This window comes from Nicotiana tomentosiformis, chromosome 12 (assembly GCF_000390325.3).
Source record: "Nicotiana tomentosiformis chromosome 12, ASM39032v3, whole genome shotgun sequence".
NCBI classification, from domain to species: Eukaryota; Viridiplantae; Streptophyta; class Magnoliopsida; order Solanales; family Solanaceae; genus Nicotiana; species Nicotiana tomentosiformis.
This window is the reverse complement of record NC_090823.1, coordinates 110,707,122-110,725,608: the sequence shown is the minus strand read 5'-3', so window position 1 is coordinate 110,725,608 and position 18,487 is coordinate 110,707,122. Positions and strand designations below refer to the sequence as shown.

Sequence of the window (18,487 nt, the reverse complement as noted above, 5' to 3'; positions counted from 1 at the left end):
TTGGACATACGAATTGTAAAATTTTTAAAAAAAGTGAAAATATTTTTCAAGTGAAAATGGTATTTGAAAATTAGAGTTGTGTTTGGACATTAATATAATTTTGGGTTGTTTTTGAAGTTTTGTGAGTGAAAATTTTGAAAAATAGCTTTTTGGAGTTTTTCAAATTTTCGAAAAATTTCAAAATGCATCTTCAAGCGAAAATTGGAAATTTTATGAACAAAAGCTGATTTCGGAAAAAAGTGAAAATGTTTTGAAAAAAAGAAAAAAATTTCTTATGTCCAAACGGGCTCTAAGTATCTCAATTCATTTCAAAACCTCATCGGGTCCGAACCAATTGTCCCCGGCAAGTCATATAACAACTGTAAAGCATAAATTGAGCAGTAGATGGGGGAACAGGGCTGTAATACTTAAAACGACCGGCTGGGTCGTTACAATAAGAAAGCATAACCAGAAGTATGCTTCATGTCATCTACACATTCAATCCAGTCACTATTAGAGTAGCCAATTAATTTCAAATCTTTATCAGTTTTGTACATTATCACATAATCCATTGTTCCTTGCATGTAGCGTGACACTCTCTTTGCATCTCCAAAATGCACTTGGCTTGGTTGTTGCAAGAATCTGAACAATAAATTAACAACAAACATAGTGGCAGGTCTTGTTGAAATGTGAAATAGCATGCTTCCAGTTAAGCTCCTATAAAGTGAGATATTAGCTTTCTTTACTCCGTCATCTTTCCTTACCTCTCATTTGCTAATGATATGGCTACATACCTGCAATTCATTATTTTAAATATTTGACGAATACTTTTAGTATAGTTCTTCTAAGAGATAAAAATTTCTTCTTTCACTTGAGAAACTTCAATGCTCGAGACATAATGTAGCTACCCAAGATTACTCATTTCATAGGTTTGCATCATTTCATGCTTGAATTTCTGTATCATTTTCAGACCATTTTCTATAAAAATCATATCATCCACATAAAAGCAAACAATGAGAATGTTGTCATTTTCGATTTTTATTTTTCTGGAAAAAACGATTATGTGTCAATTTTATTGTACCAGGCTTTTGATATTTGTTAAAGAGCTTTTTTTTGAATGCATGCCTTCTCTTCTACCCTTTGAATAAAAAATCCTTGAGGTTGCTCAACATAGTTTCTTCTTTAAGTTTTTCATTTAACGTCTCTGCTAACAACAAGTTTGTTAGTTTTCATACTGAGAAGTCTATAGTTATTCGTCACACATCACTATAACCAAAAAATATGTATTTTTGGCTCTTTTCATCCAGTTTTGTTCTTTTTAGCAGGTATATGAGCATAATAAATATAGTCACATCCAGAATTTTTAAAATGACTTTAATAAAGTTTTATTCCATTCCAAGCTCCAACTGGTATATCTTCTCTTCCATGTACACTGATGTATGTACTGCTCCTACCCAAAAAAAAAAAAAAAACAATTAGCAGCCCTTTCTCATTCATCATTGTTCTATCCATTTCAATAATGATTTTGTTCTTCCTATTAAATACACCATTTTGTAAGTTGCTTTCCAATGCCTTTATTTTTGTATATTTTTTAAATTCTCGACTTGTGTATTCACCTTCAAACTATCATTACGAATAGTTTTTATGTTGTAATCCTTTTGCTTCTCAACAAAAGTTTTAAATCTCTTGAAAGTAGAAAATATTTTTAATTTTCTTTCAAAACATAAACTCATGTCATTCTTGAAAAATCATCACAAAAATAATTAGAACGTACTTTTTGCTTCCCAAATATGGAATATTTATTGGCCCGTAAATGTCTGTGTGGATTAGTTCCAAAGGTGCACCTTCTCTTCAAGACTTACTTTTTGGAAAAGGCTTTCTATGTTGTTTTCACATAATACAATTTTTACATGGATCCATTTGTGTGTATTTCAGGAAGGCTTTGCACCATGTCTTTTGGTTTGAGAAGTTCCAAGCCATGAAAATTTAAATGACAAAATCTTTTGTGCCAAAGCCATGAGTCATCTACAACTTTATTTTTGAATGCATCGTAATAAATTTGTAAAGGAAACTTTATTTTTGAATGCATTGTGATGTTTGAATTACTTGACAGGAAAGCCTTTTCATCTCCTCACACATGATTGCAACATTCGCTGTCAATATACAATTCATTATAAAATTGTAAAGCATCATTGCATCATATTGACAAGTGTAGAAAAGATTCCCTTTCTTTTTCCTGTCTTTTTCTTCACAAAAGTTGGCTTGCTCCCTTTGCTTGTGTCTGCAAACATTCTCAATGTGACCAAATTTTTTACAATAACTACATTGGAAATTGTCGTTGTGCCAATATTTTTCTGCATTATGGTTAGTCTTTTTGCAAATTTACAAAAAGAACTAGTGTTCTCACTCTTTTCTTTGTCCTTGGTGGAGTTATCAAGATCCTGATTTTTTTTTTCGGATCATAATTCTTTTTTTGATTGTTGAAATATCTTTGAGAATTCTCTATGGTTCTAGACTACAAAATGGTCTCCTCAAGTTGGTTCTCACAAAAATCTATGCTTCGCTTCTCATGTGCGGGAAAAGATGCAACTAGTCCTTTGATGGAAAACTTAGAAAGATCTTTCATCTCCTCAGTGGTAGCAACAATATACTCATATTTTTCTATAACACTAATTTAAAAAAAATTCACAACGTGTTGGTCAGAAATTTCATCATCATGATATCTCAATTCGTTAACAATATTTACGACTCTTGTGCAATATTTATCTATTTGTTCATATCTATCATCTTGAAATTCTGAAACTTATCTCTTCTAAGAATTTGAAGATTGATAGTGCGTACTTTTTAATCACCATATACCTCAGCTTCCATAGACTTCCAAGCTTGCTTTGTAGTATCACATGTAGCAAGTTACAAAAATTGCTCTTGAGACTCTCATTTGAATTTTGCTAAAGGCTTTTGCATATTTGCGACACATCGCCTCATGATTTTTCACCTTTGCTCCTAAAAGGGTACCTTTTTCTTTTGGCTTTTCATAGCCATTTGCAATAATATTCCACAAGCCTTCAGCTTTCGGATAAGTTCTCATTCTAATGTTTCAGATCGGAAATAAGAACAACCGAAGAATCAACACCTTCTTTTGTGTTTGACGTCATGATTTTTCTTTACCTAACCCCAATTAAGATCGGAAACTGCTCTTGATACCAATTTGAAAGAAAAAAAGGAAGAAAATATTTTTTCTTATAGTGAATGCTTAAGTTGTGTTTAGCTACTTAAGGCTAGGGCTGTTCAAAACCGAATCACAATTATTAACCAAATCGAACCGATGACTTATTGGCTTATTGGTATTGAATTATCGGGATAATGGATGGTGAACGGATTGAGATTTTATAATTAACGGCTTAACAGTTTGGCGGCAGATTACTCAATTTTCTTATCGGATAAACCGTTTTTAACTTTTCCACCATAATTTTCAATTCTATCCAGCTCATCAGATCTGTTAGGATGCGAGTCAGTCAACAAAACCACCCACAAAAAAGAATCCATTTCAATATTATATCAAAAAATTTCTATTTGGTTTAGCTGATAAACCGCCGATAACCGTCCGATAATTGTTAATCCAATACCAATCCGCCCGTTATCTTATTGGATGGCTAGTGGATTACTACATTTATAATCCGATAACCGATAAGCCGAACCGTTAAGCATAATTATCCACCCGATCTGCCTGATAAGCACCCCTACTTAAGGCCACTTGATATAATTATAACCATTAAATACAACCAACACAAATTGTGGTGAAGTGGTAAGTACTCATTTATCCTTAACCAGAGATCTTGGGTTCGAGCCCCTGGGTATGGAGTCACCTTTGTTAGGGAGCGTTTTACCCCCTAATGCGGGATTTCCAAGGGCGAATCCGGATTTAGTCGGATCTCAATGTGGGTACCGGACACTAGGTGAAAGACTTGTAGCTCGTTTGGCCAAACTTCGAAAATTAGCTTATTTTAAGATGTGCCTTTTCTCAAAAGTACTTTTGGTAAGATGCAGTTTGTGTTTGGTTAATTAATTTGAAAAGCACTTCTAAGCAACAATTAATGTTTTGCCAAGATTTTAAAAAGTGCTTCTAGGTGTATTTTTTTCAAAAATATTTTTCAAAAAAGTGCTTTTGGAGAGAAACTGTTTTTTTCTGTTTCTCTAAAACTGTTTCTACTTCTACTCAAAAATACTTTTTTTCTTTTAAAAGATTGGCCAAATACTTCAATTTTGAAAAAAAAGTATTTTTGGCCTTGGAGAAGCTTGGTCAAATAGGCTATTAGACTCTATCCTAACACTCATCCACAAGTGAAGTTGTGGATGCAACATTGCAAGCTTGATACGTAGAAATTGACAACGCGTCCTAGTAGATAGGATTGTCGATTTGTCAGCCAGTTAAAGCCGACTGAAGGGTAAGGTAGCCTAAGCAATGGATTTGGGCTCCCTAATTTTTGGGGGCCCCATTTTCTATTGATAGTAATTTTATATATATTTATTTTAATAAAAATTAAGTATCTTAGCGTTAAAAAGTAAAAAATTTAATACAAAAAGGAAAAAAAAATTGTTATTGTCATTGATCGTTGAGATTTGAATAGTCTAAAGGGTATGAAAATATCTTTATTTTTTATTTACTGGGTAACATTTGAGATCACTAGATGATAAGAATCTAAAAAAAATATTGCCTTAGCCTTGATAAAAATATAATAGTCTGATATGCTAGTTTAGACTTATTTTTAAATTATATAACGTTAAAGAAAATACTACAAGTAGAAGATAATACTCTGATCGGTATACTCAATAAGATAACAAGATTTTTTTTTTCTTTTTCAAATACCCATATATATTCCTCATAAAATAGTATTCCTATAACAATTTTGCATAGGATCAACAATGTTTTAGGAGAAGCTAAATGAATTCGATTAGCTATATTATCAGTTAAAAAAGACTTATTAGAATAACTCATTATAAAAAAATTATTAATAACTTTACATCTTAAAAAGTTTTAAAAAAAAATAGACTTTAAACAAAAATATACAAATTTATTTTGTTAACAAATTAGGGCTTCTCATCGAGATTTTGCTTTAGGCCACCAACAATGTTGGGCCGCCCCTGAAGCCAGTTGGTCAATTGAGCTAACGTAACTCACCTCAAGATCATTGGAGGCCAAACATCTTCCTTAACGTGTTTAGTTCTAGCAAAGAATATAGGATTTGTAGTAACGTAGGTGGATAATAGCAGTGTTTTAAAAGGCGTTTTTGGGGCGAGCCCTGGAGGGAGGCTCACCAAAAATGTTCTGAGGCGATGGTGTAGGGCAGAAATCTCAAGAGGCATACGTCCAGTAATTCGGGGCATACGCCCGGGCGTTCGGGGTGTATGGCCAAGCGTTCGAGGCGTATGGCCGGGCGTTCGAAGCGCATTTTTGTAGTGATTCGTAAGCCCCAAAGACCTTTTCAAATTAAAACAAAAATTGTATAAGTCTTTCATATAATACCCAAATTCTCAAAAGTTAGCTTCTAATTACTCAAAAGTTTTAAAAAGCAACTGAAATGTATTAAATTTAAAAGTCAAGACCTTTTTTATTGATTGATGCCCTAATTTATGATCTTTTTTAATTCTTTATCTTATCCGCTAGTCTGCTAATATCTCCCAACAGAAACGAATATTTTTTTATTTTTTTTTACAAATACAAAGAGAACTCTATTCTCTTTCATAGCAGTAAGTTCAAAGTTCAAATTGGAGGTTAGTCATCCTTTCTGTTACTCCATCTAGAAAACTTTATTCTTTTTGACTCAAGTTAGTTGTGCTTGTAAGTAGCGTATAATAGATTGTTTTGACTAGTTTTTGTGAGGATGGAGCACAAATATATATATATATATATATATATATATATATATATATATATATATATATATTTCTTCCATTTTTATGTAATTTTACCTGTTTATAAATATTTACTATAATTATATTATTTTATAAAATATTAAAATTAAATATCCATGGGGCTTACGCCCCGTGCCTCGAGGCTTATGTCTCGCTGAGGCATATGTAAAATGCCTCGCCTTACGCCCACACATTTTAAAACACTGGCTGATAGATTGTCACCACAACCTAGGAGCAACAGGAAGGTGTACGCCAAGATCAGTGGTGATGTTACTCAGATCAGTGGCTCCCTCAGTCTGGAAACAATGACGAGTCCATAATAGTTGAAGGTTGAGGAACAATACTGTCATTTGTTATTTAGAGTTAGACTGGAAAAGCATGATTATATCTGTTTAGCGTGACAATATTGTAGAATGGTCATCTTATTACACACTTGACATCGAATTGGTAGATTGGATGAATGTGAGGCTATAATAATCTTCTGTTTTCCATTCAAAGCATTCAGATCTTATCAAAGGATTTGAGCTAGTACAAACACTTCAAAAAGTTTATCACAGTTAGGTTAATGATTTAACTACATATATACCACCTCATTGTGTGTTCCATTATTTTTCAGTAACATGTTGGAGAACTAACAGTCTGAGTTTCTTTCATTTTTTTTCCTTTTAACAGTACTAACAAGACAATAGAACGTTATCAGAAGAATGACAAGAATTTGAGACATGACAAAATATTACTTGAACAGACTACCGAGGTTAGCATTCTTTTAGTTTATACCTTGTTTATATGCTGCATATGTATTTTATAAGAGTTTAAGTTCTATGTATCAATAAAGAAAAATTTATACAATCAAGTTACTTATAAAGTAATTATATGTTAAAGATCAGGTTGTTGAACTTGAAAGGGGTGAGTTGTAAGACTTGTCTTAGGCAAATCCCACATTTGATGGGAAAGTTAGAGGCCATATAAGGGGGAATTATGATTCATCTATTGAGATGCCTTGTGTATTAAAGCGAAAGGGACCGTGAAGGCCAAAAGCCTTTTAGGTGGCGTAAAGGGATCGGCCAAAGCGGACAATACTTTGCCAATTAGTCCTGGATCGTGACATTAGAAGTATGTTAACATCCTTGAATATTACACAAGTATTTTCACTGGTTGTCCTTCTAATTAAAGGATTGGTGTACTTTTGACCATTTTAAGAAAAGTTGTGCAAATATTGATTTCCGCCACAACTTGTCCTCCTTCTCCTTTCTTCTTCTTCACATCATTCTTCCTTCTTATCTGTCTTTTTCATCTCCTTTTTCTCCTTCTTCTTCTTATCAATCATGAGCACACACTTAAAATTGAAAAGAAAGAGATACGTGTTGTAGAAAATTAAAAACTCATTGTTTTATTTATGAGTCGAATTGAGTGAGTAATGTTTTATTTAGCTTATATTGTCTATCCTTATGATTTGGATTAGTTTGAAGAAAATTGAAGAACACATTGCTTGATTTTGTTGAGGTCGAAAAAGACAAAGTGAGTCTATTAATTTTGGAGGTTTGAGTTGAATTTAGCGATTGAAAATAGTTGGAATTAGTATTAGAATGTTGGATATTTATTTTGGAGAAATTTTTAGCTAATTTGGACCAATTTTGAAATGCTGGTGAAACTTTCAAGCAATTTGGACAAGAAGACAATGTTTAGCTCTCATAGCAAATGAATTTCTAACATGGTTACTCCTTAATATAAGAATCTGGGATTGAGTTTATTCGGTCAAGTTTCAACATTGTTTGGATTTGATCAACATTGTTGAACACTAAAGATTGAAGATGAAGACACAACCAAAATTTGTTATTGAGAGAAAATTGAAGATGTGGAATTTTGCCAAGGTGGAGATTTGTTGAAATTGGCAAAAGTACCACATCGGTGGATGACAATTTTGAATGAGAATTTCACCCTATAAAAGGAGGCCTAATGTTTAGGATTTAAATACACCTCTCATTTGCCTTTTATCTTCTTAAGGCATTTGTATCTTCTCTCTTTAGTATTATTTCACTTGTAATTTTGGAGTGGAATAAAATATTGATTGTGTCCGAGGAAGTAGGCAAAATTGGCCGAACCTCGTAAATTCTGGTGTTCTTTTATTGTTGTCTTATTGTCTTGTTTATTATTTAGTGGTTGTCATAATTTTTGGTATAGTAGTTGTGACTCATTCACACTATATACATTTGGCTTCCGCAACAATTGGTATCAGAGCCAAGGTACTGTCTAAGTATGCTCTGTGGTTGCAGCATAGTCTGATCTTCCACATCAGAAAAGATCTATCTTGGTAACTGAGTCAAGGTTCTGTCTGAGTATGCTCTGTGGTTGCAGCTTAGTCTGATCTTCCACACCAGAAATGAAATAATCTTGATTTGTGTCGTCAGCTACTAAATAATATTTGTGTCAAAATGGTAGACAATAAACAAGAAGAATCTACATCAAGTGTCAATAATACGTCATCGTTGGCATCTTCGCTTATGACAAGAATTGTGTCAAATGCGAAATTTGCGGTAGAAATTTTTAACGGGTCAGGACATTTTGGGATGTGGCAAGGCGAGGTTCTAGATGTTCTTTTTTAACAAGGGCTAGATCTTGCCATTGAAGAAAAGAAGCCAGATGTTATTGGAGAAGAAGATTGGAAAATTATCAATCGTGTTGCTTGCGGTACCATTCGATCCTACCTTGCTAGAGAGCAGAAATATCCATACACAAAGGAAACTTCTGCAAGTAAATTATGGAAAGCACTGGAGGATAAATTTTTGAAGAAAAACAGTCAAAATAAATTGTACATGAAGAAGAGACTGTTTCGCTTTACCTATGTTCCTGGTACCACAATGAATGAACATATCACCAGTTTCAATAAGTTGGTCACAGATTTGCAAAATATGGATGCAACTTTTGATGATGGTGACTTGGCATTGATGTTGTTGGGGTCACTTCCTAATGAGTACGAGCACCTTGAAACTACTCTACTCCATGGAAATGACGAAATTTCTCTCAGAGAATTTTGTTCGGCTTTGTACAGCTATGAACAAAGAAAGGGAGAAAAACAGAAGGGCGGAGAAGGAGAAGCACTAATTGTGAGGGGTCGTCCTCAAAATCAAACGAGGACTAAGAAGAAAAGATCCAAGTCGAGATCTAGACCCAGCAAAGATGAATATGCCTTTTTGTCGAGAAAAGGGGCACTGGAAGAAAGACTGTCCGAAATTGAAGAATAAGGTCAGACATAACAATGGAAAGGCCATTATGGATTCAAATGTAGCTGATTCTGATGATTCAGATTTCTCATTAGTTACAACAGAGTTATCAACATCATCAGACATATGGTTGATGGACTCGGCTTGTAGCTATCGTATGTGTCCCAACAAGAAGGAGAATATGGAGTCATCCACACAGCGGATAACAGCCTCTTACCTTATATGGCATTAGTTCAATAAGATTAAGAAGCCATGATGGAATGATCAGAACATTAACAGATGTTCGATATGTACCGGGTTTGAAAAAGAATCTCATCTCTGTGGGAGCACTAGAATCAAAAGGGTTCAAAATCATTGCAGAAAATGGAGTGATGAGAATATGCTCCGGTGCACTAGTGGTAATGAAGGCTAATCGGAAGAACAATAACATGTACCGCTATCATGGTAGTACAGTTATTGGGACAGCGACAGTGACATCCAATGATGACAAAGAGGCAGAAGCAACCAGGTTATGGCACTGCTTGGGACATGCTGGAGGGAAATTCTTGAAAGCTCTATCTGATCAAGGATTGTTAAAAGGCGTAAAGACTTGCAACTTGGAGTTTTGCGAGCATTGTGTTAAAGGGAAACAGACAAGGGTTAAATTTGGTATAGCGATCCATAATACTAAAGTCATTTTGGATTATGTACACTCTGATGTTGGGGTTCTTCCAAAACACCTTCATTGGGTGGGAAGCACTATTTTGTAACCTTTGTTGATGATTTTTCCGAAGAGTGTGGGTGTATACAATGAAGAGGAAAGATGAAGTGTTGGGAATTTTTCTCAAATGGAAGACGATGGTGGAGAATCAAACAGGCAGGAGGATCAAGTGTATTCGCACAGACAATGGAGGTGAATACAAAAATGATCATTTCAATAAGGTCTGTGAAAATGATGGCATCGTCCGACACTTCACTGTCAGACATACACCACAACAGAATGGAGTGGCAGAACGTATGAACCGGACTTTACTGGAGAAGGTACGGTGTATGTTGTCCAATGCTGGCTTGGGCAAAGAATTTTGGGTTGAGGCAATTACATATGCATGCCACCTCATTAATCGTCTACCATCTGCTGCTATTGATGGCAAGACACCATTTGAAAAATGGTATGGAAAACCTGCTGTAGATTATGACTCTTTGCACGTGTTTGGCTCAATTGCATACTATCATGTGAAAGAGTCAAAATTGGATCCGAGAGCAAAGAAGGCTATATTTATGGGGATTACTTCTGGAGTCAAAGGATACCGCTTATGGTGTCCAGAGACAGAATATTATATTCAGCAGAGATGTTACCTTTGATGAATTTGCCATAACAGATAAGGTGACAGTTGAAGATGTCAAACAAACTGGTGGTGCATCAAAGCAGGTGGAGTTTGAGGGAAATTTTATTTTTCCTACACAAGAAGCAGAGGAGGAAACTCATGAAGATTACCCTCTGGAAGAAGAGCCAGTAGAGAGGGAGATTCCAACGCAGGAACCTTGACAACAACTTGAATCAAAAGCAACCAGCAGGCCAAAAAGGACAATAACGAAACCTGTTCGTCTCATAGAGACGGTTGCTTGCGCAACCTCAATTGTAGGTGATGGTGTTCCTACCATTTATAAAGACGCAATCCAAAGTTCAGAAGAAGATAAGTGGAGGATTGCCATGAATGAAGAAATACAGTCCCTTCATCAGAATCATACATGGAAATTGGCCAATCTCCCGAAGGGAAAGAAAATAATTGGGTGCAAATGGGTATTTGCAAAGAAATAAGGATTTCCTAACCAAGAAAATGTTCGCTACAAAGCAAGATTGGTGGCCAAAGGATATGCTCAGAAGGAGGGAATTGATTACAATGAAGTATTTTCTCCAGTTGTAAAATATTCCTCCATTAGAATTATGTTGGCTTTGGTAGCACAGTTAGATTTGGAACTAGTTCAGATGGATGTAAAAATTGCGTTTTTACATGAAAACTTGGAGGAGGAAATCTACATGAATCAGCCAGAAGGATTCAAAGTTGCTGGAAAAGAAAATATGGTATGCAAACTTGAAAAATCGTTGTACGGATTAAAACAATCTTCTAGACAATGGTACAAGCGATTTGACAAGTTTATGTTGCGGCAAGGGTACAAGAGAAGCAAATACGATCATTGTATGTATTTGCACAAACTTAATGATGGTTCCTTTGTATATCTTCTCCTATATGTTGATGATATGTTGATAACTTCCAAGAATTCGGAAGAAATTAATAAGTTAACGATTCAACTAAAGGAGGAGTTCGAGATGAAGGATCTGGGTGAGGCAAAGAAAATTCTTGGCATGGAGATAATAAGAGATAGACGTTCAAAGAAACTCTATTTATCTCAGAAAGAATATTTGAAGAGAGTACTACAGCGTTTTGGCATAGATAAGAAGACTAAGCCAATTAGTACGCCACTTGCTCCCCATTTTAAGCTAAGTACTACTATGTCGCCAAAGGATGAAACTGAACAGGAGTATATGTCAAGGGTACCATACGCAAATGTTGTTGGTAGCTTGATGTATGCAATGGTTTGTACGAGACCTGACATTTCACAAGCCGTTGGAGTTATTAGCAGATATATGCATAATCCAGGAAAGGAGCATTGGCAAGCTGTGAAATGGATTCTACGGTATATTCATAGTACTGTAGATGTTGGGTTAGTTTTTGAGCAGGAAGGCAATCGGTCTGTAGTTGGATATTGTGACTCAGATTTTGCGGGTGATCTGGACAAACGAAGGTCAACTACTGGTTATGTGTTTACTTTTGCAAAGGCACCAGTTAGTTGGAAGTCTACTTTGCAGTCAACAGTTGCTTTGTCTACAACAGAGGCAGAGTACATGGCTATTACAGAGGTTGTGAAGGAGGCAATTTGGCTTCAGGGGTTGCTAAAGGAGCTTGGTATTGAACAAAAAAATATTACAATTTTTTGTGATAGACAAAGTGCTATTCAATTAGCGAAGAACCAAGTTTATCATGCAAGGACGAAACACATTGATGTTCGGTATCATTTCGTACGAGAAATCATAGAAGAAGGTGGAGTCACGGTGAAGAAAATTCATACTACGGAGAACCCTGCTGATATGCTGACAAAAGTGGTGACTGCGGTCAAGTTTCAACATTGTTTGGATTTGATCAACATTGTTGAACACTAAAGATTGAAGATGAAGACACAACCAAAATTTGTTATTGAGAGAAAATTGAAGATGTGGAATTTTGCCAAGGTGGAGATTTGTTGAAATTGTCAAAAGTCCCACATCGGTGGATGACAATTTTGAATGGGAATTTCACCCTATAAAAGGGGGCCTAATGTTTAGGATTTAAACACACCTCTCATTTGCCCTTTTATCTTCTTAAGGCATTTGTATCTTCTCTCTTTAGTATTATTTCACTTGTAATTTTGGAGTGGAATAAAATATTGATTGTATCCGAGGAAGTAGGCAAAATTGACCGAACCTCGTAAATTCTGGTGTTCTTTTATTGTTGTCTTATTGTCTTGTTTATTATTTAGTGGTTGTCATAATTTTTGATATAGTAGTTGTGACTCATTCACACTATATACATTTGGCTTCCGCAACAAATTCAGGACCCTTGTCTGCTCTGTTAGTATGTTGAAGTGTATGAGCATCTCATCTAAAAGCTTAAGCTTTAGAAAGAGCACACTGTTATTTACTTAATTACGTCTTCGACACGCACATGAAACTTTGTAATACAACTTCTTGTTAGATGCATTTTCTTTTTCATTATTGTCTCTTGCTGAAGAAAACTCAAAAGTAAACAAAATTAGGTATAGAAATGTTACTGAATGCTACTTCTTTAAATATCTTTGTAGCATTTGAAAGAGGAGGTTGCTACTATGAGTAGGAAGCTGGAGCTTCTTGAAAACTCTAAAAGGTTTCTTTTCTACTACTTCCCAATGCTGCATTATTATAATTTTAAGCTAAGCAATAATATAACCTCATCCTTGTATTACAAGTTGCGTAATAAATTGGCATATGATTCTGAAATATTAGTTTGCTGTGTTTTTCTTGTTTCTTGCAGAAGGATTTTAGGAGAAGATTTAGATACTTGTTCCATTGATGAACTTGAAAAGGTAGAAGAACAGTTAGACCGAAGTTTAAGAAACATTAGGGCAAGAAAGGTACAATATTATATATTGTCGTATTTATTTTTGTTGCTTTTGTAGTTATTATTATTTATATTGCTCGGTACCACACGCATATCTTATCCTTTAAAAATGCGTTACTTTTGAACGATCCCGACACTTTTGAATAATGTTTTGCCATCTTCTTCTGTTTTGCTCCAGAACCAGCTATTGAGGGAACAGATTGCTCTTCTAAATGACGAGGTAAATGCATTAAAACATACTTTATTATATCTATAAAATCTGTTTTTATTTATTCTGTTTACATATCAATTCAGTTCAAAATAACTGTGAGATCATTCACGTAATAATTGCTTCAGAATTTCCTTATTCTCTTGTCCCAGGAAAAAGTCCTAATGGAGAAAAATGCAGAATTGCGGAAAAAGGTGAGTTACTACTTGAATTTCAACGCCCTTAACATACATACGTGTTATTTCATTGGTTCAATTTGTTTAACATAGTTTGACTCGACACGAAGTTTAAAAAATATTTTTTTTTAAATTTGTGATTTTTAACATGGCATAATCAACAGTTATATGGCTACAAGACTTAACAGAACTACTTGTGATCTTAAACATCCTATGTCATTTATCCGACTATAAAAGTTTCTCATTGAGAAAATATGGAGATGTATTAGTTTTTTAGATGGACTAATAAGAAATTTGGTACACAAATAAAATGAAACGGAACATGTGTTTTTTAAAATGTATGTTAATGTATTTATGGTCTAGCTCAGATTAGCAACCCATGAAGTTAACAAGTCCGATATTTGGTCCAAAATGCGACCATATATACAGAGAAATGCACAAGTAAGGTGATTCTGGTTTTGATTCTCGAACGCTGGCTTAGCTATGAAACCAACAGAACCTTAACGGAAGTTAACCTTTAATTTGTTGCCTCCATTATGCTTACCAAATAGATTTTACTTGTATACACTCGCCGTCTAAAAATTTTTATACCGTCAGTATAATTTATCTTATTGCAATAGGTTACATTCAAACTCTTTATCAAACACATTCAAACTCGGCACGAGTTAGCACTGTTAGAAATTTGGGGAGACTTTCAATCACTCATTTTCTTTTGAAGACAAGTGGAAGAAAGTTTTCAACTTGACTTACAAAAAAACACTATATATTTATAGTGTCAAAGTATTTATAGGACTTTCTTTTAGCATGCATGTGCCTAGTCTAGCACATATACCTTAATTTTATTTTAAACTTTTCTTCTTCCCCACTTCATGATTAAAACCAAACATATATCTTAGTATTAGTTTCCTAATACATGAAACTAAGAAAATTCATGTACTACTTGGAATGAACCTAGTTCATTTTTCCATCAAGAAAAGCTCAATGCCTTGAATCATTTTCGAAAATAGTTAGGACTTTGATAGAACTGTTACAACTTACAACTTGTGAAGTATTGCACCTTCTTTTGTTGGTGGAACCAACACAATTTGTGCAAGTATCTTCACGGATTTTTTTTTTTTTTTTTTGGTTTCCCACTTGGAGTCTGATGCCCTCATAGCTAGAGGTCCAGATTTATTTGGATTCGCTCCATGGTAAGTTCCTAAAAGGGGATAGCGCCCCTGCCAGAATTTTGTTCATTTCCAGAGTTTAAACCCGAGACATTTGGTCAGGTGGTGAAATCCTATACATCTCACACTCGTGTCTTCATGGAGTTTGCAGTTTGTATTGTAAAATGTTCTATTTAGTAGTGTTCACTTGTCTCCATTTTTTCATGAGTACTATTTCAATGCTATTTAACAAAAGCTAAATATTCTCTATTTTTCAGTATGAGGTCCGACCGCTGCCTTTATTTATTGATCGACAAGAAGAGGAACATCTTCAGAGACAGACAATGGATGTCGAGACACATCTATTTATTGGACCTCCAGAAAGACGAAGTTCCCACTAATTTAATTACCAATTCTCTGCTAAGAAAGTTCCATAGCTTCGACCATTTGCAACTGTAATTTTATTGAGTTGATGAATAAAGCAAAAAAAGAAAAAAGAAGAAACAAAGAACCAAATTGGCATAGGTTTTTTCCCCTATTTTTCAGGAGTACTTATAATCTAAATGGAGTGTTAAAAACAATTTCGTGTGTTACATTGTAAGGTGTTGGATGTATATTGGTTGTTGCACTTGTATAGTATCATTTTCTGTGTTAAAATACTCCATATATCAATATTCAATATGTGGTCATTTTGAAAACTGATTTTGTCCTTTTCATTTCATTTCCCACTTTCTCGAGTTAAGTCTATTCCACACGACATTTTTGGGGGAAGTGCACAGGATTAGATATGTCTTTACTTTTTAGCCATTGTTTGAAATGTATTTACTCTTTAGTCAGTGCTTAATAAATTTTTATTCATCGGACAAAAATACTCCTGTGCTAGACATAGGTGTTGTGTAAATATTAAGGACATGGTGTCCTTAACTTCATGAATGTTGTGTAAATATGTAGGATAAAGTGTCCTGTATTTGCACCTTCTGCTGCTAAACTTTAGGATATCATGTCCTTAACTTCATATGTGCAGTGTAAATATTAAGGACATGGTGTCCTTAACTTTATGTATGCAATGTAAATGTTAAGGACATAATATCATTAACTTGTATTTGCAACTTCTGTTGTTAAACTTTAGGACATCATGTCCTTAACTTCATATGTATAGTGTAAATATTAAGGATATGGTGTTCTTAACTTCATGTATGCAATGTAAATGTTAAAGACATAATGTCCTTAACTTGTATTTGCACCTCCTGTTGTTAAACTTTAGGACATCATGTCCTTAACTTCATATGTGCAGTGTAAATGTTAAGGACGTGGTGTTCTTAACTTCATGTGTTCATTGTAAATGTTAAGGACATAATGTCCTTAACTTCATGAGTGATGTGTAAATATTAAGGACAAAGTGTCCTATATTTGCACCTTCTGCTGATAAACTTTAGGACATCATGTCATTAACTTTATATGTGCAGTGTAAATGTGTGTAATGTAAATGTTAAAGACATAATATCATTAACTTGTATTTGCAACTTCTGTTGTTAAACTTTAGGACATCATGTCCTTAACTTCATATGTATAGTGTAAATGTTAAAGACATGGTGTCCTTAACTTCATGAGTGATGTATAAATATTAAGGGCATGATGTCCTTAACTTCATATGTACAGTGTAAATATTAAGGACATGGTGTCCTTAACTTCATGTGTGCAATATAAATGTTAAGGACATAGTGTCCTTAACTTCATGAGTGATGTGTAAATATTAAGGACATGGTGTCCTTAACTTCATATGTGTTGTGTAAATGTTAAGGACATGGTGTCCTTAACTTCATGTGTGCAATGTAAATGTTAAGGACATAATATCATTAACTTGTATTTGCAACTTATGTTGTTAAACTTTAGGACATTATATCCTTAACTTCATATGTGCAATGTAAATATTAAGGACATGATGTCCTTAACTTCATGTGTGCAATGTAATTGTTAAGGACATAATATCATTAACTTGTATTTGCAACTTCTGTTGTTAAACTTTAGGACATCATGTCCTTAACTTCATATGTGCATTGTAAATGTTAAGGACATGGTGTCCTTAACTTCTTGTGTGCAATACAAATGTTAAGGACATAGTGTCCTTAATATTTTACACATCACTCATGAAGTTAAGGACACCATGTCCTTAATATTTTACACATTACTCATGAAGTTAAGGACATCATGTCCTTAATATTTACACATCACTCATGAAGAAAGGGTAAAAAAGACTTTTCGTATCAATTTTAATATAGTAGTGACTATTTTTGCTCAACATTAAAAATACTGGCTAAAAAGTAAATATCACTTAAAAAAATGGCTATACCACGCCATTCCTACAACATTTTTGGACACTAACCTGAGATATTTTCTGGAGGATTTGTGTCCAACTAAGTTTCAGGTTGACAACACGCAAAGTGTTTTATGTAATTTATTACTCCACTGACTTTTGGATTTTGGTTACTATTTAGAATATTTCATTTAATTCAGATTCAGATCCCTTTTCAACATTATTAAAGTAGAATATATGTTGTTGTTTGGTCGGAAAATGGTGTATTTCTTCTTTCTTTCTTTCTTTTTTTTTGCGGAAAACAAGCATTGCCTACACTGCAGTATATGTATAATCACTTTTATTTTTGGTAATGTAGATTTTATCCTATTTTACATTTTTACAGAAAAAAAAGGTTAATTATCTGACCTCATGTATTATCCAATAAAATAAAATGCCAAATAGTTTAAATATAGATGGCTGTTTTCAGGGTCAAATTGATACCTTCGATCGGTTTGAGAAAAAAGAAACCCTAAATCTGATTCAGTCCCATCCTCCAATTTTCTCTATATTTTGGCTTTGCAATAAGCATAAAAATCTTTCTCACTTGAATAGGAACCTCTCACTCCATCACACAAAATGGTGAGTGATTTGCATAAATAATATTATTTGGTGCTACCCTCTAAATTTTGATTATGTTCAGAAAAAAATTGGGAAATAGCGCGCATCATAATTTCATATTTAATATGAGACAAGTCTTGTGGTGAATCGTTAGAATTTCTGACAAATCATCATAATTAGCCACAAAATTCTGACGATTGAAATAATTGTTGTGCAAAAAAGCATGACAAATCGTATAATTATATTGGCCACAAAATTATGACGGTACCACCAATGGTATTTTTCAATTTTCTCCGGCTAAACCAATTCAAATCATTAAGGATAAACAATATAAGTTCAAACCACAAATAAGTAATGAATCTTTAATTTTCCATACCACAAATTTCATTATTTTGTAATTTTGGTTGTGTACTTACAATTTATTGGAAGAAGAAGAAGAAGAGAAAAAGGGAAAAGGAGAAGGAGGAGGAGAAGAAAGCTATGACGGATCAAGTTGAAAGAGCTAAGATTTTGTTACCAGCGTCAAAATTTAAATAAGTGTCCTTAAAGTGTCCACCCCATATACATTCTTGCAACATGACGGCGAATTTAAAATTAGAAAAATTATATATTATAACAATAGCCCGTGAATGTATACTTTTTTAAAAATATTAATGTATACGATACATATATAAATTTTTTTATATATTTAGCTAGCGGTTGTAATAATTTTGGGCCTACCGAAGCCGTGTTGACTTTAAAGTTTTGAGTTTATTGCAA

The 18,487-nt window shown here is 34.0% G+C and overlaps 1 protein-coding gene across 2 annotated transcripts in view; it reads left to right on the top strand.

Annotated features, from left to right (window-relative positions):
• The window catches only part of LOC104117165 (MADS-box protein SOC1-like), a 31,661-nt gene extending 16,149 nt beyond the window's left edge, over nt 1-15,512 (top strand). Inside the window, exons 2-7 of one of the 2 annotated variants that reach the window (XM_070191788.1) lie at nt 6,565-6,646; nt 12,990-13,051; nt 13,199-13,298; nt 13,464-13,505; nt 13,622-13,687; nt 15,093-15,512. In XM_070191788.1, coding sequence (XP_070047889.1) covers nt 6,565-6,646; nt 12,990-13,051; nt 13,199-13,298; nt 13,464-13,505; nt 13,622-13,687; nt 15,093-15,215 — 475 coding nt within the window. In that variant the 3' untranslated portion in view covers nt 15,216-15,512. The remainder of the gene's footprint in view (nt 1-6,564; nt 6,647-12,989; nt 13,052-13,198; nt 13,299-13,463; nt 13,506-13,621; nt 13,688-15,092) is intronic. The other variant, XM_070191789.1, reaches the window with a different exon arrangement.
• Nucleotides 15,513-18,487: the final 2,975 nt, after the last annotated feature.